The 25852-nt window shown below is 38.8% G+C and overlaps 1 protein-coding gene across 17 annotated transcripts in view; it reads right to left on the minus strand.

Annotated features, from left to right (window-relative positions):
* The window catches only part of APAF1 (apoptotic peptidase activating factor 1), a 113263-nt gene that overhangs the window by 39668 nt on the left and 47743 nt on the right, over positions 1 to 25852 (minus strand). For 16 of the 17 annotated variants that reach the window (XM_032645636.1, XM_032645632.1, XM_032645629.1 and 13 more), the window contains 6 exons: positions 22906 to 23031; positions 13870 to 14031; positions 10165 to 10293; positions 7430 to 7555; positions 3077 to 3196; positions 929 to 1045 (listed from right to left, as the gene is read on the minus strand). In XM_032645636.1, coding sequence (XP_032501527.1) covers positions 929 to 1045; positions 3077 to 3196; positions 7430 to 7555; positions 10165 to 10293; positions 13870 to 14031; positions 22906 to 23031 — 780 coding nt within the window. The remainder of the gene's footprint in view (positions 1 to 928; positions 1046 to 3076; positions 3197 to 7429; positions 7556 to 10164; positions 10294 to 13869; positions 14032 to 22905; positions 23032 to 25852) is intronic. The other variant, XM_032645641.1, reaches the window with a different exon arrangement.

Below are 25852 nucleotides of genomic sequence, written 5' to 3' on the forward strand. Positions count from 1 at the left end.
AATATTTTTCTGTTTCTTTGATTTTGTGTCTACGTGAGATGGTGGATGTTCACTAAACTTACTATGATAACCATTTCATGATGTAAGTCAAATAATTATGCTGTATACCTTAAACTTATACAGTGCTGTATGTCAATTATATCTCAATAAAGCTGAAAGGTAAAAAAAAATCCTCTTTGTAGGGCAATATGGACTGGAGAACATTTGTGTAATTCCTTACGACAATGAATCCAAAGTAAAATAAATGTGGCCAGTGGCATAATTAATAAATTAAGAAACAATTCCAAAAAGCTCAAGTGAGAAAAGGAGTCAATATTCTTTTAAAAACTATTATGTAGCTACAGAAAATGTGCTTTTGTGATGAATTTCACTTGTGATGAAATCACTTTTTTCCAAAATGATTTTTATTATACTGTCTTTTTTTCCTTACAAGCTGATTTTATTTTTATTTATTTGATCTTATTTGATAAATTAAAGATTTCAGGTGGTAAACTGGTGTACTTCTAATACCAAAAGTAGAACAGCGAGGACTGGTGAAATAGGTAAACATAAGGCACCGGCACTGATATTCCTGATGAACCTGATCAGAACCAACATGGAAACAACTTACACCCCTAAATGGCCAAGTTTCTAAGAAGAGAAAAAATGCTCTTTGCATAGTTAGCTAAATCTCTGAGAGTGTTTGATATATTTGGAGAACAGCAAGACAACTGGGCAGAGAATAAAGAACACAAAAAGACAAAAAGTATGAGAAAGAATAATAAAAACAATATGAAAAATATACAACTAATAGGATTGTAAGATTATTTTTAATCTAACAGAGGAATGACTAATTATCATAGAAAGATTTATTTAGTATATAAGTCTACAATGCCAGGTGTATCATTAATTTTAAATAAAAACTGTACTGCAGAAGAGAACTGAATACCTGAATGGCTCCATCTTCGCCTCCAAATGCAAGGTACTGAAGATGTGGACTTAAGCAACAGCAACTCACTTGAGCTTCAGTCAGATAATCAATCTGACCTGTGTTTCCATTAATGAGCTAATGAAAAATAAGTCACAATCAAGTATTAGACTGTAAGAGCAGTTTTTCTTCTTTAGAACAGAGACTTCAACTGAAAAAATTAAAATGAATACAACCAATGAGAGCTCCCAGGGGGAACAACAAAACCCTATTCTATTCTCAGCAGCTGCATTTAGCACTTCACACTTTCGTTTCATTTCACTTTTGTGGTTCATATACATTTTCGTAAAATAAAACAAGCTTTAAAAGGTTTAAAAAGCAGCTGCTGTGCCCACCACCTGAGACACATCTGTCTGATTTGCAATCCCACAGCTAGCTCCACACTGTTTCCCATTTCTTCACAAAGCCCATTTTAATAGGGCTATCGTTTATTAAAATACACTTCCCTGATATTTTTCAAGGGGTTTGGTGAAACACGACTGAGACAGACATTACATAAAAAGACAAATTAAAATTAAAATGGGTTTTATATCCTCCAAATTACTCACCAAACAGTATAAATTAAGATTTTTTTCCACTTTTTCTTTTGGGAGGAGGAGGCATTGGAGAACAACCCATTAGCACAATTTGGGTTGTAATGCATAGACTAAGAGTACCAAGTTTCATAACCTGTACCCAAACTAATGATTATTCTTTAAAATCCCACTAATAAACACCTTATCACTCAACTAAAACATGTGACCTGGGAAAATATTTCTCAATCTTAAATAAACTGTCAGATCTATCTCTCTAACTTCAATTACAACCTAAAAGTCTTGAATTATTTTTCAATACGAAATAAGAAGTCACCTTCATTTCAGGTACAAAGATTATAGGGTCAATCAATCAAGATAGCTTTTCCTTTACAATATTTTACCCGGCATGTTCTGATCTATTAGACATTCAAAATGAAGACTGAATTACTAAAAGGTGATTATCTTCTTTCCCTCAAAAATCAATTTCCATACTTTTTTAAGTAGTGACTAAAAAATGTATGTTCACTTAAATGGAACTATTACTTGTCAGTTTAATTGTCCTCTAAACTCTCCCACAATCAATGACATAGAATAAAATACTTTTATAGCCAGATGACTTCTTGAAGTCTCAGTTATGACAACTATTAAAGAAAGGTTGCACAAATTTAATAAAGGTAATATAAGCATTGAACCTGACAAGAAAACTGTAGTGGAAAAAACCCCAAGTGGAAGAATGAGTCTGCTAAAAATCAGTAATGAGGAAATCACATTCAATTCCACATCCCAATTCATCCCAGAAATACAGGGCATTAGGAGTTCCTCATCGACACATTCAGGACAATAGTATAACTTGTAAAATACAAAACAAGCCATATTTAGAGGAGTCTCACAGCTTGACTCTGACCCACACAGCAGACGAGAAGAAATTACCACACGCCATAGACAATTTATTCCCAGATCTCTGCTTCCTGAGTTTGGATTCCACCTTGACCCTATAAAGCAGCTTACAGATTTTTGAAAATGAAAAGGACCTTACAGGTGAAGAAAGTGAGTTTCAGAGAAGTGATGCTATTTACTCAACATCACAGAACTGGCTGATGATAAAGCTTGAACTTGTACCTTGGTCTCCTCAGTGAACAGTCACTATTCCCTCTACTACATCAAGCTGAGCTTTGCAGCTTTAGAACTTGTTAAGCTCCATCCTACCCTGTCAGTCTGTCTCAAGCTCTTGCTACATTTCACACCTTTCATGTGCGTGCTCCATTTCCCTCTCCTCTTCTCTATTCCACTTCTCTCTTCACTCTAGTTCCATTCCATTATCTCATCTCATTCTCTCACATGTTCTTGCTCCCTGTCTTCCAGTTACTAACAGGAGATTAATGAGGTAAAGCAAGGTATCACCTTGTTTAATTCTAAATACTAGCATATGTGAGCCTCAGCTCAAGACCCACATATTTATAAAACTGATACCTACTGATCATCTGTTAGATACTATACAATTACGCATGATCAAGTCCAAAAACAAACAAGAAAAATTTTGAATTGAGAGTTCAATCAAAACACTTTTTCCAACTATTTTCTAAAAAATACTCACTTGCAGACGTTTTATATCATCAACTGCAAGAACCATCACTTCATTTTCTTGAAACACAACATCTATTTCTTGCTTTAACGCTATAGCAGAGTTCTTACATACTTTCTTTGTCTCCCAGAGCTGATTGAGAAATTAAAATACTAAAGTAAGATAACTGCATTCTCTGAAATAATGCAAAGACAAGTCTTAGTCTTAAAAACAATATACAATCATACTTCACTCTCCAAATGCCTATAATGCTAGAAAATTTTCAATTAGATTATAATTCAACAATAAAAATTTATTAATTACATAGTATAGGAAGAAGCAGTTATTATTAAGAGTAATGAATGCTAGAATCAAAATGCCTTAGTATGAATTCTAGTTCTACTGAAAGTTGTGACTTTGGGCAGATTACTTAACCTGGTGCTGCTCAAAGATAAGGACCTCCTGCTGTTTCTCACTGCCTGATACCAAGATAAGGAGCAAATCAGCTATATCACTAAACACACTGTTAACAGTATGCTTATGATACAGTTGATTTTTTTAAACAAGACTTTCTTGATGAAGGAAGCAGTGCATTGATTTACATTCTGGCTCAACCTTATTGAGACTGGCACTTTAAACAGCACTGACTTAACCTTTCTGTGACTGTTTCCTCAGCTGCAAAAAAGGATTGCTATGAGAATTAGCAAATTAACACAGGCACAGTACTTTGCCCAATGTCTGGCATACAGTAAATACTAAATAAATTTTAGCTAAACACAAATTTGTACAAAACACTGTATTAGATGCTACAGGGACAAACCAGGGTCTCCGGCCTCAAAGGGCTTATAATTTAAGATGTGTGAACAAGTCTGAGGGGCAGTGAAGCATTAGTGGTAAAGAGTTTTAAAATAACTCTGTGCTGGGAGATCAGCTGGGTGCTTTGTGACCACCTAGAGGGGTGGGATAGGGAGGGTGGGAGAGAGACGCAAGAGGGAGGGGATATGGGGATATATGTATACATATAGCTGATTCACTTTGTTATACAGCAGAAACTAACACACCACTGTAAAGCAACTATACTCCAATAAAGATGTTAAAAAAAAAAAACTCTGTGCTTAAATTCAAGGCACAATTTGATAAGTATCATAAGAAAATGACACACAGTCACATAGCATTAAAGGAGAAAGACATTTCCCCAAATGAAATACTAGGAAAGGCTTCACTGAAAGCTTGAGGGGACTTGTAGGGCTGTTAGGTTTTCGACAAGGAGAGATACAGAGAAGTAGGTTATTCCAAACATAAGAAAACACATAGGGCTCCCCTGGTGGCACAGTGGTTGGGAATCCGCCTGCCAATGCAGGGGACACGGGTTCGAGCCCTGGTCCGGGAGGATCCCACATGCCGCAGAGCGCTGAGCCTGCATTCTGGAGCCCGCAAGCCACAGCTCCTGAAGCCCAAGCACCTGGAGCCTGTGCTCTGCAACAAAAGAAGCCACCGCAATGAGAAGCCCGTGCACTGCAACAAAGAGCAGCCCCCGCTCACCACAACTAGAGAAAGCCCCTGCACAGCAACAAAAACTCAACGCAGCCAAAAATAAACAAATAAAATAAATATTTTTTTAAATACCTTTTAAAAAAAAAAACATAAACAAAAGTACAGAAGCAGGGAAGTACAGGGTGTTTGGGGAAATGTGAGCAATTCAGTGTAGGTTACTTGTAGGAATAAAACAGAAGACAGACTGGTACAGAATAGGCTGTACTGTAGAGAAGTTTAATGGCAGACTCTGGAGTACGTATTTGTTGGGTTGGCCAAAAGGTTCATTCAGTTTTTTCTGTAATATGGCTCTAGTAGCACCTAGTTGTCTTTAACTTCATTCGAAACAATTTTATTAGACTATATGTGACAACTGCCATATCAGCATGCATTTAAAAAAAAGACTTATAAAATTGGTGAATTTTTGTGTAGCTATTTTAATACTGAAGATGGAAGAAAAAAGCAACATTTTGGGCATATTATGCTTTATCATTTCAAAAAAGGTAAAAACGCAACCAAGGGCTTCCCTGGTGGCGCAGTGGTTGAGAATCTACCTGCCAATGCAGGGGACACAGGTTCGAGCCCTTGTCCGGAAAGATCCCACATTCCGCGGAGCAACTAAGCCCATGCACCACAACTACTGAACCTGTGCTCTAGAGCCTGTGAGCCACAACTACTGAGCCTGTGTGCTGCAACTACTGAAGACCACGTGCCTAGAGCCCACGCTCCGCAACAAGAGAAGCCACCACAATGAGAAGCCCAAGCACCACAACAAAGAGTAGCTCCTGCTCGCCGCAATTAGAGAAAGCCTGTGCACAGCAAAGAAGACCCAACACAGCCAAAAATAAATAAATAAATTTATTTTTTAAAAAAAGAACGCAACCGAAACACAAAAGAAAAGCTTTGTGCAGTGTATGGAGGAGGTGCTGTGACAGACCAAACATGTGAAAAATGGTTTGCGAAGTTTCGTGTTGGAGATTTCTTGCTGCATGATGCTCCACAGTTGGGTAGACCAGTTGAAGTTCATAACGATCAAATCGAGATATTAATTGACAACAATCAACGTTATACCATGCGGGAGATAGCCGACATACTCAAAATATCCAAATCAAGCACTGAAAATCACCTGCACCAGCTTGAATATGTTCACTGCTTTATGTTTGGGTTCCACATAAGTGAAAAAAACCTTCTTGATCATATTTCCACATGCAATTCTCTACTGAAACGTTCCATTTGGGACGAAGTGAGAGAGTAGCATTGACATATATACACTACCAAATGTAAAATAGCTAGTGGGAAGCAGCTGCATGGCACAGGGAGATCATCTCTGTGCTTTGTGACCACCTAGAGCGGTGGAATAGGGAGGGTGGGAGGGAGACGCAAGAGGGAGGGGATATGGGGATATATGTATACGTATAGCTGATTCACTTTGTTATACAGCAGAAACTAACACAACATTGTAATGCAATTATACTCCAATAAAGATGTTAATTAATTAATAAAGCAAATTGTGACAGGCGATGAAAAGTGGATACTGTACAATAACGTGAAACAGAAGAGATCGTGGGGCAAATGAAATGAACCGCCAACAACCACACCAAAGGCTGGTCTTCATCCAAAGAAGGTGATGTTGCATATATGGTGGGATTGGAAGGGAGTTCTCTATTATGAGCTCCTTCCGGAAAACCAAACAATTAATTCTAAGAATTACTGCTCCCAATTAGACGGACTGAAAGCAGCACTCGACGAAAAGCGTCCAGAATTAGTCAACGGAAAACACATAATTTGCCCTGAGGATAATGCAAGACCACGTTTCTTTGATGACCAGGCAAACACTGTTACAGCTTGGCTGGGAAGTTCTGATTCATCTGCATATTCACCAGATGTTGCACCTTCGGATTTCCATTTACTTAGGTCTTTACAAAATTCTCTTAATGGAAAAAATTTCAATTCCCTGGAAGACTGTAAAAGGCACCTGGAACAATTCTCTGCTCAAAAAGATAAAAAGTTTTGGGAAGATGCAATTATGAAGTTGCCTGGAAAAATGGCAGAAGGTAGTGGAACGAAAGGGTGAATAAGTTGTTCAACAAAGTTCTTGATGAAAATGAAAAATATGCCTTATTTTTACTCAAAAACCAAAGGCACTTTTTGGCCAACCCAATACTTTGGTAGACAAGGGAGCTACTATCTGTTTTGAGCAAAAATGACATGACTGGGGGCTTCCCTGGCGGTCCAGGGGTTAAGACTCTACACTTCCACTGCAGGGGACACGGGTTCGATCCCTGGTTAGGGAACTAAGGTCCTGCAAGCCACTTGGCAAAAAAAAAAAAAAAAAAAAAAAAAAATTACATGACTATATTGTACATGAGGAATATACCTTGCAAGCAGCATGTAAAAAACCAAGAAAGAAAAGACTTGTAGCAGAGGCTAATACAAGAAAGGCAACAGCTAATGAGCACCTAAACTTGAAATGGAAAAGTAGAAAGAAATGATAGAAAATGGAAAGGTATCAATAGAATCCGTTAGAATTGGCAAGTAATTGGATTTGGGAATTCAAGGTAATGGAAAGAGTCAAAAGTTACTCTGAGGACTCAAATGTAATATATTTAAATTAACCAAAATACAGTTTAATCATTGGACTTCTCCAGCACCTGGACCATGGTAACACTCAATTAACATGTACTGAATGAATGAGACTGCTATAGTCCACGTAATAGCTCTTTTCAAGGATAAATATGAAACCAGCAGTTTCCTGTTTTACTTCCCTCAACACTGCTGCCCATCAATTTCTTAACTAGGAGATTTAGCTTACCATCATTAAATGTCTAAAATGAAAATCTCAATATATCTCACCCTGATTGTCTGGTCATCAGAAGACGTCAAAAATGATGATCCATCAGGAGAAAACATCACACAATGGACCCAACTTAAATGTCCTCTACAATCAGCTACTTTTAAACATGAGTCCATATTCCACAACTACAGAATAAACACAACAAATAGGAAATCACATTCATAAGCATTTTGAATAGATCAAGAATATTAAAAATAGCAAGAATGATCCAGCAATTCCACTTCCATGAATATAGCCCAAAAATACACTAGCAAAAATACAAAATAACTTGTGTGGATTATTCACTGCATTGTTATTTTTAACAGCAAAAAACTGGAAACAACTCAAATGACCATCAATAGGGAACTAACTGAATAAACTGCATTAATCACAAAATGGGATAATATGCAATCTTAAGAAAGTAATGAGAAAAACACCCTGATAATGACTAGTCTCTGGGATATGTTGTTTACACCAAAAAAGCAAAGAATGGTATATACATTTCTGCAGAAGGGTATATATGTTTCTCTCTCTCTCTCTCTCTCTGTGTGTATATATATATATATATATATATATATATATATATATATGCAAGCTATACTAAATGAGATAAAAAATGTGACTCTAGAGATGTGATATATATATAGATGGATATATAAGGCTATATATTATACATATAGATATCTGTTTATACATGCAAAAAGAAACATTAGGATGTTAAGACAAAAACGGTTACCTTCAGAAGGTAGGGAGGGAGAGTGGCAGGGAAGGGATAGGGATGAAAGTCAGACTTCCCTGAATAAAATTTATTATAAAGCTTTGATTTGGAGTCATACAAACGTTTTATCCATTTTTTAAAAATCAATCTAAAAAAATAATAGGATGAACATAAGTGGTTTCCATATTTTACTTTCCACTGTCATCTAATCCTCATTTCAAATGACTGCAAAACCCTAAAACAAATGAATGTGCTAAGTGTACATGTATATACTTCTCCTGTTATTCATGCTTATTATAAATTGTCAATGTCTATCACTAGCCTGGCTGTATTTTGTCCTGAGTTCTGCTGCAAATTACTCAAATATATTCCAGTCTAATGAAGTACCATATGTGCCTGAGTTCCTCTCATTACATTCTGAATTACAGACCTACTTTATGATTTCAGAACTAGCATGGACAAAACAAGTACTTCATCACATGCCCAGTAGTTTTCAATCAGTGAGTTCTATGGTTACCAATTCGTTATGTGAAATTTTCTCTGCCTTATCTCTGGAGTCCAATCTGGGACATACAGAGCTAAAGGCCAGAAATGAAAGTGGTTCCACAACTGAAAAATCTCCCTTGAAAATCTTTCTTTCTCCTCCCTTCTTGCTCTCTCTCATCATTTCTTTGTCACTCACAGCCTCCAAAACTAAGTCCCTATATTTCAAGAAGAAAGATAATGTTTCCAGGAGATTTTTAAGAATAGCAAGGGGTAAGGATTTTAGAAGTGACAGGAAAGGCCACAAGAAGGGCTGCTCCTCCACTCCTCCTAAAATCCAGACAAAACCCAGGAAGGGGAAATTTCCAAGCACGCCTACCTTGAGGATCTACGGGTGAGGTGTGAGATCTCCTAGTAGCTCTGAATCTTTCGATTCAAGGCCTCTGCTGAAGAGAACACTGCCCACAGCACCTACTCTCTCCCATTGTTGCAAACAGGACTGGAGCTCATTCACACTCATTGCCTCTGCTTCCAATGGGAAGATTCTCACAGGGAAGTTATTCAGTGTTAGTTGCACTGCTGTACTCAGAATTAGGAGGAGCTTACAGAGCTTATCCACTCACTCTCATCTTGCTTGTACCTCCACGCTGAAGGGCTATATAGCTCAGCCACTCTCCAGCCATACCTTCATGTATAGGGCAAGGTTGGTGAACTCACTAAAAAGTCACTGAAACAGGCTCAGAACACTGAAGAAGTGCTTGCCATAGTCAAGCTTCCTTTGAAGGTAGCCTGTGAACCAAATGAATTTCCCTATTTTCCAAATAAAGGCCCAAACCCATCTTCTTGGACTGTAATCACAAGGGGCTTCAAATTACTTGGTGGTAAGATAAACTCAAGGAATGAGTAGTAACAAAGCTTGGAAAAACTAATCCATCTATGGAGAAAAAATATCAGGGAATTCATTGCTTTTGAAAAAATTAATACAGCAACTCACTGGGTAGAATTCTTCTAGGTATAGACACTGAGTATAAAATCCATCAGGTTAAGGGCAAAATTATAAATATAAACAAGAAATCATTTTATTCATTAGTGCTTAGCAATGAAAATTCTAGGTTAACCAATTCTAATTTTAACTTCCATCTTACCTTTCTCAATGATCTAAGAAATGTGAACTGGACTCATTTCTCATCGTTTCTTTTACAGAAGAGTCTGTGCCCATATTTAAGAGATGCCATGTTTCTGCCTAGGAAACCAATGGTCATGCCATTGTTTCCCCAGACCTTGGCACATACTGACTGTTCGATAAATGCCTGGTGAATGATGCTGTCTGTCATTCTCTGTTTACTGTCAAACCAATTCTTCAATCACTGCTAAAGTATTAAAGCTGTTAATGCGGCTTAATATCCTAAAGCTAAAGGTCATTATGCTATGAAGAAAACACTCTATAATTTCTCAAGCAAACATCCTCAGCAGTTAATGCTTTAAGCAACCCATTCTTTGTCATCCTTGTACCTCTGAAGACCCAGACTTCACAGAGTAAATTCAACTACTCACCTCCACGCAGTACTGGGGCAAAGCCACCACTGCCAAATGGTTATGGGGGGAGAAGTCACAGTACTGGACAGTGCTATGGTGGCCTGTGTGGATTTCTGCCAACAGGCCACTGGTGTGAATGTCAAACAGCTGTCAACATAAAATAGAGAGATATCTATAAAAGTAAATATGTTAAAAGATAAGCTATACCCAAAGTGAATCTAAATTTATTTCTAAAAGAATACCCTCCCATTTCAAACATAGTATAAGTCCTAAAAAAATACAATTACTGATAATTGGCAAAATTATTAACTCATTAAAAAGATATAAATTAATATACATATACTTTTTAAATACTGCTCATCCTGAAACATGTTTCCTATAAAGGAAAACTTATCACAGATGATCATGCTAGCCTAGGGAGAAATAAAACCTTTGTGAATACATGAATGGACTAGCCAAATGAATATACAGAACAGTTCTCCCTAATGCTCGTTTATTCAAAAGAGAAAATGCCTACTCATAAATGAAGATAATCAAAATAATATAGGGCAGAGGCTTACTAAAATGAAATTAGTTCAATCATTTCTATTTCTCTTCAGAGCCTAAATTACTCCATTATCAATCATTTTCCCGTTTTTGAACCAAAAAAAGCTATTTTTGAGTAATTCAAACTTCATTTCAATTTTTGAAAGATGTTTACATGATGAATATACTCTTCCAAAGTTTTTGCCAAATGATAAAAACGTTTATACCAATATACAGTATAACGATTTAAGGCCAAGCCATAGTCTTCAGGAAGGAAAAAAAAAAAGTTTCCAGTGGAAGCCATGAAAATGTTTTGTGAATGCATAGCCCTGTGAGCACACATAGACGGTAAGCAGCATAGCATCAGGGGCCAACAATAAATGAAAGGAAATCATACTTAAAATGCTTCCCAGGACAAGCTGTTCTTAAAAATTAGTGGCTGACAGTCATAGAGGAAACTTGGCAAGTACAGAATAGGCAGCTGTCCCAATTATTGGGTAGCAAAAAGACCTAATAATAGGAGTGGGCTAATAACACAAGAGAATTGGAAAGAAATAGAGCAAAAGAATAGAGAGACCAAAGAGTAAGAACTGGAATCTGTATATAGTAAAGGGTAATCTTAGGGTAGCTTTATTTTAGCATGGTAAAATAAAGAGTTGGCCTATAGATTTTTAAAACAGGAAACCATTTCACACAATATAAAATTATTTTCCTCTCTCACTGGACAGATACTTTTAAACATTCAAATTTTGCTCAACACCATTAGTCATTAGGGGAATGCAAACCAAACCATAATGAGATGTCACTTTACACCTAATATGACAGTTACAATTTTTAATAATGGAAAAAAGCAAGTGTTGGCAGGATGTAAAGAAATTGGAATCCTTGTACACTACTAGTGGGAATAGAAAATGGTATAGCCACTATGGAAAGGTCTGGTGGTTCCTCAAAAAGCCCAGTATAAAATTACCATACGACCCAGAAATTCTACTCCTAGGTATATACACAGAAGAACTGAAAGCAGGGACTCAAACAGATACTTGTACACTAGTTCTTGTGGCATTATTCACAATAGCCAAAAGGTGAAAACAACCCAACAACAGATGAATGGATAAACAAAATACAGTATATCCATATAAGATTATTATTCAGCCATAAAAAGAAATGAAGTTCTAACACATGCTACAACATGAATGAACCTTGAAAATGTTATGCTAAATGAAATGAGCCATACCCAAAAGGATCAATATTGTACGACTCCACTTATATGAAATATCTGGAAAAGGCAAATTCATAGTTTAGATTAGAGGTACCAGGGGCTGAAGAGAGAGAACAGGGAGTTACTGCTTATTGGTTACAGTGTTTCTGTTTGGGACAATGAAAAAATTTTGTAAAAGTAGTGATATCTGCACAAGATTGTGAATGTAATTAATGCCACTGAATTGTGTATTTTAAAATGGTTAAAATGGCAAATTTTACAAATCTTCACATCTTGTAAATGTAGTGGTTCCTTTCTGTTCTTACAGACTTTAACATACTTAAAGACAAAAGGAGATATTTTTCTTTGGTTTCCTGCTAAAGGGGTAAAAACCTATAAGCAACCAAGATCCAAGGGTCATAACTACTAGATCAATAATAATAATATAAATGGCCTCTCAGTTTTTATACAACTATATGTATATATTTTTTCGACTTATTTTATTAATTTATTTATTTTTGGCTGCACTGGGTCTTGGTTGCTGTGCACAGGCTTTCTCTAGTTGTGGTGTGCAGGCTTCTCATTGTGATGGCTTCTCTTGTTACAGAGCATGGACTCTAGGTGCACAGGCTTCAGTAGTTGTGGCGCACAGGCTTCAGCAGTTGTGGATCGCGGGCTGTAGAGTGCAGGCTCAGTTGTTGTGGCGCACGGGCTTAGTTGCTCCGCAGCATGTGGGATCTTCCTGGACCAGGGCTCAAACCCGTGTCCCCTGCATTGGCAGGTGGATTCTTAACCACTGTGCCACCAGGGAAGGCCCCAACTATATGTATATTTCAACTGTGTTCTTTAAAACTGTAATCTCTTGGGTGGGGGAAATAGGGAGAGGTTGATAAAAGGATACAAACTTTTAGTTATAAGATAAATAAGGTCTGAGGATCTAATGTATAAAATGGTGACTATAGTTGATAACATTGCATAGTATAGGAGAGTAGAACTTAAATATTTTCAACAAAAAAAAAAAGAAAGAAAAAGAAAAAAAAGGCAAATACATGAGCAGACACGTGTTAATTGGTTTGATGGGAGGAATCTCTTCACAGTATACGTTTATCAAATCATCACGTTATACACTTTAAATATTTTATAATATGTCGATTATACCTCAATAAAGCTTAAAATGAAACAGAACAAACTTGTAATATCTCTTATTTAAGTCTTTAAAATTACCATCAGAATGGAATGGCACTGTGCCCTAAATTAGAAGAGCCGGCTCTCCAAATCACTGTGTAACTTTGGATACATTATTTGGCTGCTCTGAACCTCAGCTGCCTCATTATTATCATAGGGCTATTGCAATCTGCTGTGCCCTTTGTATATTTATATCAAAAGAAATTATACGTAAGAGCACTCTGAATACTACAAATGTAAACTATCACTTGTATAAAGAAGAAACATTTCTTTGCCATTTACCTTTCTTTGCATATCTTCCTCATTTACTTCATAGAAATTTCACAAACTTCTTCAGTTGTTAAGTATTTCTCTCAGTCACCAAATCATAAAATTTTACAGCTAAGAAATAACTTCGAAAATCAATGTATTTCAAATGGGAGAAAGGGGGGAGAGTAGTGCAGAAAGCATTCCATCCATATTTTAGATAAATTTGAGAAACACTGGTTAAACAACATAAATTGTTTCTTTATTGCAGGACTCCGGAGTCCTTAAATATGTTTGTACACACTGAAGTACCTCTAATAGCGGAAAGTAATACATAATATTTCCCAAATCTATGACCATGGAGACCTTTCCTCACAAGGCCTATGGACATTCCCTGAAGCATAGTTCTGAGAACTATGGGAGGTTAGAGCATCTGCCCAAACTCGTTCAGCTATACTTTATATCAATAAACAGTATAAAATGCAAAAATCAATTAGATGTTTCAATTTTCTTTAAATTAGACTAAATTTGGCTTTTTAATTTTGGCTTTTTAAAATACTGGTACTTACAAAGACTTTATTTTTTGCTGCCACCATTATCCTAGCACCATCAGCAGACCATGAACAGCATTTCACTATCACTTCCATATCCTCTTGAGGCTCCTCTGAATTTAGGAAGAACTGCTTCACATTAATGCTCTTCCTCTCGTTTGCTGATTTCACATCCCAAAGCTTCAAATTACAAAAAGAAAAAAACGTTTAAGTTTGTTTTGATCTCAAATCACACCTCTAGAATTCTACCTGGCCTAAATATCACACAAATTATTCAGTTCATCTAATGACTTATTTTTAATTATGCATAACTTTTCATAAGGCTTTTAAATTAAATATTCCAGTTTTATTCAGCACCTTCCTAAAAAGAAAAAACTTAAGAGCACTGTCCAAAATGCAGAATGTAAAACGACACAAAATGTTAAAAGAGCCTTGCATGGTGTGGAGGAGGCTAAAGATCAGGTGTTGACAGCAAGAATGAGCGTGGAAGAAAGAAGAGACTCACGACTTGCCACGGCTGCCCTCTGCTGGGCCAGGCATGAGGTTTGCTTCACATGCACAGCACAGACACTACACACAGGACGCAGCCCAAGCTGAGTTATAACCTAGCAGAGCATCAGAGACATAAGGAAGTCCCTGAAAATAGAAAACAAAAATATGCTGAAAGGAAGCAAGCCACCTTGTGTGCTTGGTGGGGTCAGACAGGGCTCTAAAACAACTGGATCCTGAGGAATGGGATACGAAAGACCAAACCTCACTCACTAACAGAGCCACCTGAGCAGCCCAAATGACAAAGGCCTTCAAGAAGATCCATCTTCACTCCCCTGGGCCTTGAGCAGTGTCCCAGTTCCACAGAGTGATAATGGCTGCCATACACAGACCAAGGGTTGGCCAAGGAAAAGGATTTAAAAACAAAAAAAAGCTGCTTCTCAGGCTTTAACTCAGCTTCCAAATCACAGCTCCCAGGGTAAAACCCGATTTGACTGGCCAGGCACACGTTTAAATCTCTCTTGAGTTTAAAGATTATGTACACTAGAAATACAGCCAAAACCAAAACCCTTCCCCTTGCAATAACTATAGGTAAACTGGATGAACCAAAAGAGACATCTAAAGTAGTTAGCCCTCCTTGACACTGAAGAGAGAAAATCTGAACATCAGTGCCAGAAGCTTCAGTCACATCAGTCAGATTATATGAGAAATCACACTCTGTCTCCTCTTAATACTAAAAACAAAGCAATCATTGCCTGGATTTAAGAAAGAAAAAGAAAACTAACACAATCCAATTTCACTACATCTATCTAAACTACATCTTCTGCATGTGGACCTGACATTAGCCACTATCCAAGGAGTGATGAAATTCCACATACTGAGGGACCAAGTAAATACCAGCATTTCATTTTGAGCAAGTCACTGCACTGTATCCAAGGCCCATGTGCACCCTGGTCCTTGTGTGGTTCAAATGGCAATTTTTAAATAAAACTCACATTTTGAAACAGTTTATCATCAAGGCCTTAAAAACACATGCTTATCAACATGATATGCTATAAAACACTTAGAAGATTACAGAGCCATTTGGGACAGGAAATAATTTTATGGTTCTTCATCCTCTCGGAAAATAAAAGCTTTACAAGACTTTGACCTTGAAATGCTCTTATCCAGAATCATTTTGCAAGACCTCTGCTTAGTAAACGTCACTGTATCAGTGCGAACCAGCCAACGATACTGGCTTAACAGTAAAAGCTGCCACAAACACGGCAGTTCTTACCAAGAGTGCAGCAATGTCTGTCCCCTGCTATTAGTGCTCTACAATCATATTCTGATACCCATACCTGAAATCAAAATCCTGTCCCTGAAGACTTTTAAATTGTTTTTCTTTTGAGTTTTGAGAAGTCTTAATTCAATTTGAAGGGACACAGCAAAGGTTTATCATCTTGAACACATTTATTAACCACGATGCTAGTCACTTCGAGATTATATAAGTGAATCAGATACAGACACTACTCTCAAGGAGTTTATAGGCCAGTAAAGGAGGTAAGACAAACATATAAATGACTCTAACACAAGATATGCCAGATGTGTCATTTGAGAGGAAAAGATACAGCACAGTGGGAGTGCTTTACCAGAGCCATGGGCTTGAGGAAACACTTGTTACAGAGGGGGCCACCTCACTCTCCTCCCAGAAGATCAGCCTACTTTATACCAACTTAAGATGAACAATTTAAGATGGACTTAAGATGGATTTCAATACCAAAAAATACCAGAGAGTCTAGGCTAAGGGGTCACCACAAGCTAAAGAACAAAATGGAAAAGCACAGACAATGAAAAGGGAGAACAAGTGCAGTATGGGTGCAGCAGCAGGAGCCTACACACTCCCCAACAGAGCCACTGCCTGCTCTGAGCCCCCTCCACATACTTTTATGGTTTTCATGGTTTGCCTATTCACTTACCTTTCTCCCCAGCTAGACCCTGAACAACTTCAAGCCAGGAACTATACTTTTTTTTTTTTAAGTGTTTAAAAACCAAATGCCTAGGGCTTCCCTGGTGGCACAGTGGTTGAGAGTCCGCCTGCCGATGCAGGGGACACGGGTTCGTGCCCCGGTCCGGGGAGATCCCACATGCCGCAGAGCGGCTGGGCCCGTAAGCAACGGCCGCTGGGCCTGCGCGTCCGGAGTCTGTGCTCCGCAATGGGAGAGGCCACAACAGTGAGAGGCCTGCGTACAGCAAAAAAAAAAAAAACCAGATGCCTAGTACAGAATCTGGCAAATAGTAAGTACTCAATAAATGATCAATAAATATATTTTAAGTGAAAAGACAAATTATTCCCATGTTTCAAGCACGAGTAGAGACAATAGCGTTACTGAAAGAAACAGGGTTCTGAAGATAGAACACATACATTCATCTCCACACCCTCCCAAAACCCATGTAAAAAAACAGTAAAGAGAATTTTTCTCTCTAGGCATAATTCACAAAGTAAAGGAGAATGGAGGAAGATATTAGAGCGACAAAACTATAAAGGCTAGAAAGAAAAAAGACAAGTGATAAGGGGACTCCTTAAAATTGAATCCTGAGCTCACAGTGGAGAAAGCCAAGAAGTAGCCCAATTCACACCAGAGAACCCCCAAAAGGCTCAGGAAGTGTTGGGCCTAGCACCTTCCAGTAAAGATGGAGCTAACACAGGAGGAATCATCGAAAGTCCCTTGAAATCCCTTCCCCTACTCTGCCATCCATATTGCCCTACTCTGGCTGAAGAAAAGAGGGTTAATCTACACCCAACACAGTTGAGAGCAGGGTCACCATTCTGAAAACAGGGAATTTAAGAGAAAGTCTATATTCCAAGCGTTGAGATCTCTGCCTAGATATCTTCGTAGAACTTGCCAGCCAGCCTTATACCCTACAGGAAGGGGACTGAAGATTTTTCTCTGAATACCCCACCAGATCAAGACAAAAGATTTAAAGAGTCTGACATTAGGAGTTCACCATCAAAATATGACAGCCAGATAACACTACAGGGAAACCCACTATAAATAAGTTCACAATTTCCTATCAGGTTTTTGGTGCTGCACTCTTTAAATGTGTTTGTTTGTCTGTTTCTTATTATTTATTTTTGGCTGTGTTGGGGCTTCATTGTTGTGCACAGTCTTTCTCTAGTTGCAGCAAGCAGGGGCTACTCTTCATTGTGGTACACGGGCTTCTCATTGTAGTGGCTGCCCTTTGTTGCAGAGCACCACCAGCTCTAGGGCATGTGGGCTTCAGTAGCTGTGGTACACGGACTCAGTAGTTGTGGCTCATGGGCTCTAGAGCGCAAGCTCAGTAGTTATAGCACACACGCTTAGTTGCTCTGCGGCATGTGGAATCTTCCCGGACCAGGGCTCGAACCCGCGTCGCCTGCACTGGCAGGAGGATTCTTAACCACTGCGCCACCAGGGAAGTCCCAGTGCTGCACTCTTTAAGCATGAGCACATATCCAAGGATCAGGCAAGTAAGATATAGCTCTCAAGTGCAGACAGAAACCAAAACCAACAAACAGAAAAAATAGCAACTATAAAAGAATATGAAAACTTAAAAAAAAACTACTACTAATACCCACAAAAAGATAAAAGATACTGTACCCACGAAAAAAGAATAACATTATAAAGGAAACTGACCATAAGAATGGGTACACTTAAAAATATGATAGCAGAAATTAAAAACACAATAGAAGGAGTGAAAAATAAAGCTAAATAAATCTTCCAAAAAGTAGGACAAATGGACGAAGAAAAAAGAAAAATAAGAAAACATCCTTAATAGACATTCTAGAAAGAGAAACTAGAGAAGAATAAGTCAAATAATTAAAGGAAACCTCCAGAACTGAAGGACATGAATTTCCAAATTGAAAGAGGCTATCGAGTGCCAAGCACAATAAATGAAGACAAACCCACACCAAGGCACATTATCATTAATTTTTTAAAATACTGGGAATAGGGCTTCCCTGGTGGCGCAGTGGTTGAGAGTCTGCCTGCCGATGCAGGGGACACGGGTTCGTGCCCCGGTCCGGGAAGATCCCGCATGCCGCGGAGCGGCTGGGCCCGTGAGCCATGGCCGCTGAGCCTGCGCGTCCGGAGCCTGTGCTCTGCAACGGGAGAGGCCACGGCAGCGAGAGGCCCGCGTACCGCCAAAAAAAAAAAAAAAAATACTGGGAATAAAAAAAGATCTTAAAAGTTTCAAGACAGGAAAATAGATCACATACGAATCAGAATGGCATCAAACATCTCAAGAGAAACTTTGGAAGCTAGAAGACAAGAGACCAAGCAATGTCTCCAAAATTCTAAGGAAAAATTGCTTTCTTCTGTATGCAGTCAAAAATATAAATTAATCGGTTTCCTTGGTGGCACAGTGGTTGAGAATCCGCCTGCTGATGCAGGGGACACGGGTTTGTGCCCCGGTCCAGGAAGATCCCACATGCCGCGGAGCGGCTGGGCCCATGAGCCATGGCTGCTGAGCCTGCACGTCTGGAGCCTGTGCTCCGCAATGGGAGAGGCCACAACAGTGAGAGGCCCACGTACCGCAAAAAAAAAAAAAAAAAAAAAAAAATATATATATATATATATAAACTAAGTATGAAGCTAGAAGAAAGACACTTTTAGACAGACAAGTTCTCAAAAATTTACATCCCAGAGATTCTTTCTTAGAAACCTAGAGGAGACTTTCCACCAAGCGAAGAGTGTAAACCAAGAAATTCAGGAAACAAGGGTTTCAACTCAAGAAAAAAGCAAAAGGAACTCCCAGGATGGCAGCTGAACACTGGGAATAGTACCACCAATCATAATGGAGCAAGGTAGAACCCTCTAAGAAAGTTATTTCTAAGAAGAGAAAATGTCAAATCAAATACCTGATACATTTAAATTATTTAAGAAAGAACTTAGGCAAGGGATAGTTTGAAGGTGAATTAGTGGTATGCACATTTAAAAAATAATAGGGGGACTTCCCTGGTGGTCCAGTGGGAAGATTCCACACTCCCAATGTAGGGGGTCCGAGTTCAATCCCTGGTTGGGGAACTAGATCCCGCATGCCTGTCGCAATTAAGAGTTCGCATGCACAACAAATAAGTCCGTGTGCTGCAACTAAGACCTGGCTCAGCCAAAATAAATAAATTTAAATAAATAAATGTCAACCTTTGGGCTTCCCTGGTGGCGCAGTGGTTAAGAATCCGCCTGCCAATGCAGGGGAAACGGGTTCGAGCCCTGGTCCGGGAAGATCTCACATGCCACGGAGCAACTAAGCCCATGAGCCACAACTCCTGAGCCTGCGCTCTAGAGCCCGCAAGCCACAACTACTGAAGCCCGCACCCAGAGCCCGTGCTCCACAACACGAGAAGCCACTGCAGTGAGAAGCCGGCGCTTCACAACAAAGAGTAGCCCCCGCTGGCCACAACTAGAGAAAGCCTGTGCGCAGCAATGAAGACCCAATGCAGCCAAAAATAAATAAATAATAAATAAATTTTAAAAATTAAAAAATAAATGTCAACCTTTAAAAAAAATAAACGAATGAAAAAAACAAAGCTTCACTGTTAAATATACAACATCTTTAATCCCAAAGAAAACAAAGTGTTGTACAGGAAAGGGGGAAAAAATCATCATATACTACATGGCCCAACTGTGATCAGTCACAATGATGTAAAAATCCTGAACACTGATCTAATCAAAATCCTGAAACATATAGGAAGTTTGGGGAAGAAAAAATGAAGAGTTCAGTTTGGAGCACAGTAAGTTTGAGGTCCAGCATATTACCTAAGTGACAGCAGTGAGCAGGCAGTTAAAGATGCAGGACACAGCACATAAGAGAAATGAGGGCTGGAGAGAACACATCTGAAAGTCACTCACAGAAGGGAGAAGAACTGAAGCCACAAGACCAGCTGAACTGGGATAGAAGAAAGGTGATGGAGGTAGGTAGTCAAGACTAGAATCTTGAGGAAACAGCTATATTTTAATGGGCAGGAAAAAGAGTTAAAGAAGAGGTTAGAGACACAGAAAGAGAAAGAAGAAAACATTGATGTCAAACAAGTAGAGTTTCAAAAAGGAAACAGAAGGGGGTGTAATACAACCAAAAGAATAAGGACCGGATAAAGAAAAATACCGGATTCCACACTCATCCAAAGAGCATTAGATTTTACAACAAAAATAATGAAAACAAAATAAAACTGGATTTTACTCTTCAAGGGAATACAGGGAAGACAGGACCAGGCTAAAAAAGGGTTAAGTAGTGAATAAGTAGTCAGAAGGTTGAGGCAAGTATAGGTGACTTAACAAGTCTAGTCATAAAGGTCTAGTCAAAAAGAAAAACTAAATGACTCTGTCAGAGGATAACACAATCAAGGAAGAATCAAAGGTTTTTCATTTTTTGGTTTTATAATGCTTAGGAAGGGCCAAGAACATCTGTAGGCTGTGGGAAAGGATTCAACAGAGAAAAAAAACTAAAACTGCAACATCGAGAGGAAATAACCAATGAGGCAAGGTCTCAGGGGAAGAAGGAATAAAAGGAACAGTAGGCACAAGCAGAGGACTTCCTGGGCACTGAGATGAGGAAAAAAAGGGGAGTAGAGACTTTTTATGGCAATTTTTGAGAGGGCACATGGCAGGGAGCTCTTGGGTGCTGTCAACCTTCTGAATAGGTATGAGGTAAGGTTATCTCCATAGAATGAAAGAACAGCAGAAAAGGTTTGGAACAGGCACTATGGTGAATTCAGTTCGGGAAACAAATAGCAGCAAAGAAGGCCCAGTAGAGTTACACAGCTCAAACTTGTAGAACAGATAAATGGCCTGGTTTCACAACTTTCTTCAACATTAAGCAAACTAATAATAATGGAATCTTCCCAGAACTTGCATTAGCAATGGAGATAAGGTAAAAGGAGAACCTTCCTTGAGATATAAAATGCCTTCTAAAGTCATTCACTTAGTAAAAACCAAGAAATAACAAGCTCATAGGACTAGAAGAATCTTTCAGAAGAGGGTTGCCTTCACTGAGCCTCCAAAAAATCCTCTGATACGGTCATCCCAAAGAAGAGACAGATATTTGATATTTGTAGAGAATATGTCATAGAGGCCAGATCCATTTGGCTGAATATTCTAAGAATGCTCCAACATCTACTAGATGTCAGGAAATTATATCAAGTAGAATTCTACCCATAAAATTCCTATAACAAATGTATAAGTGGAAATTAGAAGACCAAGCAGCTTCCATCTATCGATATATATAGATACAGGTATATAGTAGATATGTATATATTTGTTCTCAGAACCAGATGGATGGATGTCATAAGAGAACACCTTCTGAAGAAGGCTTTGCATTTATTTTTTAAATTTATAAAGTTTTGAGGGTCATTAAAAACTACAGACAAGTGAATTGAAGGCAAAAAAAATTCCAAAAAAGACTAATGAAACATATATAGGGACAGTAGCTGAAATAAGCCCCCAAAATTATCTTGCCCAGAAGTGACAATTAATGTACTGGACAGGATCAGAGGTAGCAGAATGATGGAAAGTGAAGAGCCTTAGAGGTGTGCCTGATGAGCCTGGGTTTACCACAGTTTAGAATTTGGTACATTTGTGTTCCAGCTAAAAACGGCAAGATGAAAACAGAGGTAGAGAGTTAATCTAGCAGCTACATATTGGGATAAGGAAGGATGAGGAGTATATCTTAGAAGGCTGCTATCACACATGAGGGTATAACAGCATGAACCAGAGCAAACGCTACAGAATGGGAGGGGAAAAGGTAGACCAAGAGATGAGGAAGTCAAAGATGGATTGGATTTAACACCAAAGAAAGGAGAATCAATAAACAGGAGACCAGAATGACAGGAGAGAGGAATAAGAAAGTGGCATAGGGGGCTTCCCTGGTGGCGCAGAGGTTGAGAGTCCACCTGCCGATGCAGGGGACACGGGTTCGTGCCCCGGTCCGGGAAGATCCCACATGCTGCAGAGCAGCTGGGCCCATGAGCCATGGCCGCTGAGCCTGCGCATCCAGAGCCTGTGCTCCACAACGGGAGAGGCCTGCGTACTGCAAAAAAAAAAAAAAAAAACAAAGAAAGAAAAAGAAAAAAGAAAGTGGCAAAGTGGCATAGGTTCTTATTGAGAAGTAAGGTGGAGATTTAAGGAAGAAGAATTCAGTTTTTTTAAAGACTATAAATTTCAGGAGGCTGAATAAGCTTTTTTCCCTAGCTCTGAGTTTTCCCCCATAAGATTTCACAAAAACAGGAATACAGGAACATAAAAGGCAGAATAAATGAATGATAAATAAAAGCAGGACCTTTACAAATTTGATCCCATAGATCTCAAAAGATTTTATGAAACCGTAAACGAAATACATGCTTAAAAATTAAGAATTAAAATTATATGAACTTTAAAGCATAAGGTAGTAAACCATTAATAAGCAATCATTATGACAACCAATTAGTTATATTAAATATGCTCCTGGAAGTTGAAGGAAGAAGCTTTCTGTAGAAATGTGAAAAACAGAAACCTCTTTCCATAAAACAATGAAATTATTTACAACCCATTTTAACAATGAACAAAAGCATACCTTTAATGTTCCATCAGCTGAACAACTAGCCAAAAGCTTATCATCTGGTGAAAATCTGCAGTGATTGACTGAATTTGTATGGCCAAACATGGTATTTCGACATTCTTTTTGATTCAGAGCCCAGAGCTATTTGAGAAAGATAAAAAGATAACTGAAAAACTAGCACTGAATGGGGAAAAGTTAGAAATCATGTGAAGTTCTTCCTTCCCTCCCAATTAAGCTTTTTCAGTTACAGGAAGCATTCCATTCACAGTTTGACAAAGGTGTCAAACACAAAGGTGAACTTGTGATTAACAAGTAATGGGGCAGCCCTTAGATCAGCACCTAAATCTACTAAGGGACTTGAAGGTTTATCTAGGCTTCAGCCTGAGCACTAAACTAGCTAAACAATTACTGCTTATTTTAACAAAGTAGTTTGAAATCATTATTATTTTACTCAGCTGTATAACAAGTAATATGTAAAATAAACTGCCCAATTTTTTTAGATGCTAAGTTATCCAACTCCAAAAATAGTCATTTCTAAGATTTCCCTATGCAAACCTAGAGTCTACTAACTAGGATAAAATCTATTAACGCTCTTAAAAAATGACTCAAAAATACAAAGACTGCAAAGATAGATATAAATACATTTGACGGGAAACATAAGGGATTAGAAGAGCAAGTTAAACAAACCTTCCTGGAAACAATCAACCAAATCCAGAAGGTGGGACATTCCACAGGATAAATGACTCAATTTTTCTAACAAATCAATGGCATAAAAAAAGAGATAGACGGGAAGGGGAAACATTTAAAGAATAAAAGATTTAAGAGACATATCAACCAAATGCCACTTGAAGTTTGGATTCTGACTCCAATAAATATATGGTAGAAAGATATGCTTTGAGACTAATAAGGAAAAAAGAACATGGACGAGGTATATTACGAAATTACTGTTTATTATGTTAGGTATGATAATGGCATGGTATTTATGTTTTAGACCTCAGAGATTCATGCTGAAGTATTCTGGGTGAAATGATATGTTACCTGGGATTTGCTATAAAATGCTCTAATCCAAAAAAGTGGGAGGTGGTGGGGGAATAAAATACAACTGGCAAATGTTGACAATTGTTGGAGCTAGACGATGGACACCACGAGAGTTACTATTCTCTCTCCTTTGGGGTATGTTTGAAGAGTATAAAAAATGTAAATAAGGGCTTCCCTGGTGGCGCAATGGTTGAGAGTCCGCCTGCCAATGCAGGAGACACGGGTTCATGTCCCGGTCCAGGAAGATCCCACATGCCGCGGAGCGACTGGGCCCGTGGGCCATGGCCGCTAAGCCTGCGCGTCCGGAGCCTGTGCTCCGCAACGGGAGAGGCCACAGCAGTGAGAGGCCCGCGTACCGCAAAAAAAAAAAAAAAAAAAAAAAAAAAAAAAAGTAAATAAAATGGGCAAGGGGGATTTATGCAAATTAGATTAAACACAGAAGAAATCATTTACCTCCCAAAATTAATCTTAAAAATCCTTTGGAAATGATCAGTGAGTTAAGTCCTGTTCTTTATGTCCAACTCCATCCCTAGTTTCTTTTATCCCAGTCCCAGATAAACCCCATTCTGCAGATAATGCAAATTACATGGGAGCAGCATCAAATTTACATCTTTTCATTGGCTTCTCTCAGTTCAAAAAGCACAAGAAGGGCTTCCCTGGAGGCGCAGTGGTTAAGAATCCGCCTGCCAATGCAGGGGACACGGGTTCAAGCCCTGGTCCAGGAAGATCCCACATGCCACACAGCAACTAAGCCTGTACGCCACAACTACTGAGCCTGGGCTCTAGAGCCCGCAAGCCACAACTACCAAGCCCATGCACTGCAACTACTGAAGCCCACACACCTAGAGCCTGTGCTCTGCAAGGAGAGAAGCCACCGCAATGAGAAGCCCGCACATGCACTAAAGAACAGCCCCCGCCCTCTGCAACTAGATAAAGCCCATGCACAGCAACAAGGACCCAATGCAGCCAAAATAAAAAAAAAAAAAAAGCACAAAAAGTGTGACTTTCCTGGTGGCGCAGTAGTTAAGAATCCATCTGCCAATGTCGGGGACACGGGTTCAAGCCCTGGTCCTGGAAGATACCACATGCCGCGAACCAAGTAAGCCTGTACATCACAACTACTGAGCCTGCACTCTAGAGCCCACGAGCCACAAATACTGAAGCCCACGCACCCTAGAGCCCGTGCTCTGCAACAAGAGAAGCCACCGCAATGAGAAGCCCGCGCACCTCAATGAAGAGTAGCCCCTGCTCGCCGTAACTGGAGAAAGCCCACGCACAGCAACAAAGACCCAACACAGCCAAAGAAATAAATAATTTTTTTTAAAAAAAGAACTTAAAGTTTATAAAAATAAGAGAATAGAACCCTTGCATAGGACATAGGATCCAGGACTTGAAAGAATACAATAAAATCAGATTTTTAAAAAAAAAAAAAAGCACAAGAAGTAAGTCCTAATAGTCCTCATGGAAATTCAAGTGTGGAATGACCGGTCTTAAAGTAAAACTTGTCCTTATTCAAAACTGTTGACCAGGTTTCCCTGGTGGTACAGTGGTTAAGAATCCGCCTGCCAATGCAGGGGACACAAGTTCAAGCCCTGGTCCGGGAAGATCCCACATGCCGCAAAGCAACTAAGCCTGTGCGCCACAACTACTGAGCTTGCACTCTAGAGCCCACAAGCCACAACTACTGAGCCTGCGTGCCACAACTACTGAAGCCCGTACGCCTAGAGCCTGTGCTCCGCAACAAGAGAAGCCACCGCAATGAGAAGCCCACAGACTGCAATGAAGAGTAGCCCCCACATGCAGCAACAAAAACCCAACACAGACAAAAATAAATAAATAAAATAAATAAATTTATCTTTAAAAAATTATCAAACATATGTGGAACGAATATCTATTTCTGGTTTTAGTTTGGTTTAAATTTTTT

Source organism: Phocoena sinus, chromosome 10, assembly GCF_008692025.1.
Source record: "Phocoena sinus isolate mPhoSin1 chromosome 10, mPhoSin1.pri, whole genome shotgun sequence".
NCBI classification, from domain to species: domain Eukaryota; kingdom Metazoa; phylum Chordata; class Mammalia; order Artiodactyla; family Phocoenidae; genus Phocoena; species Phocoena sinus.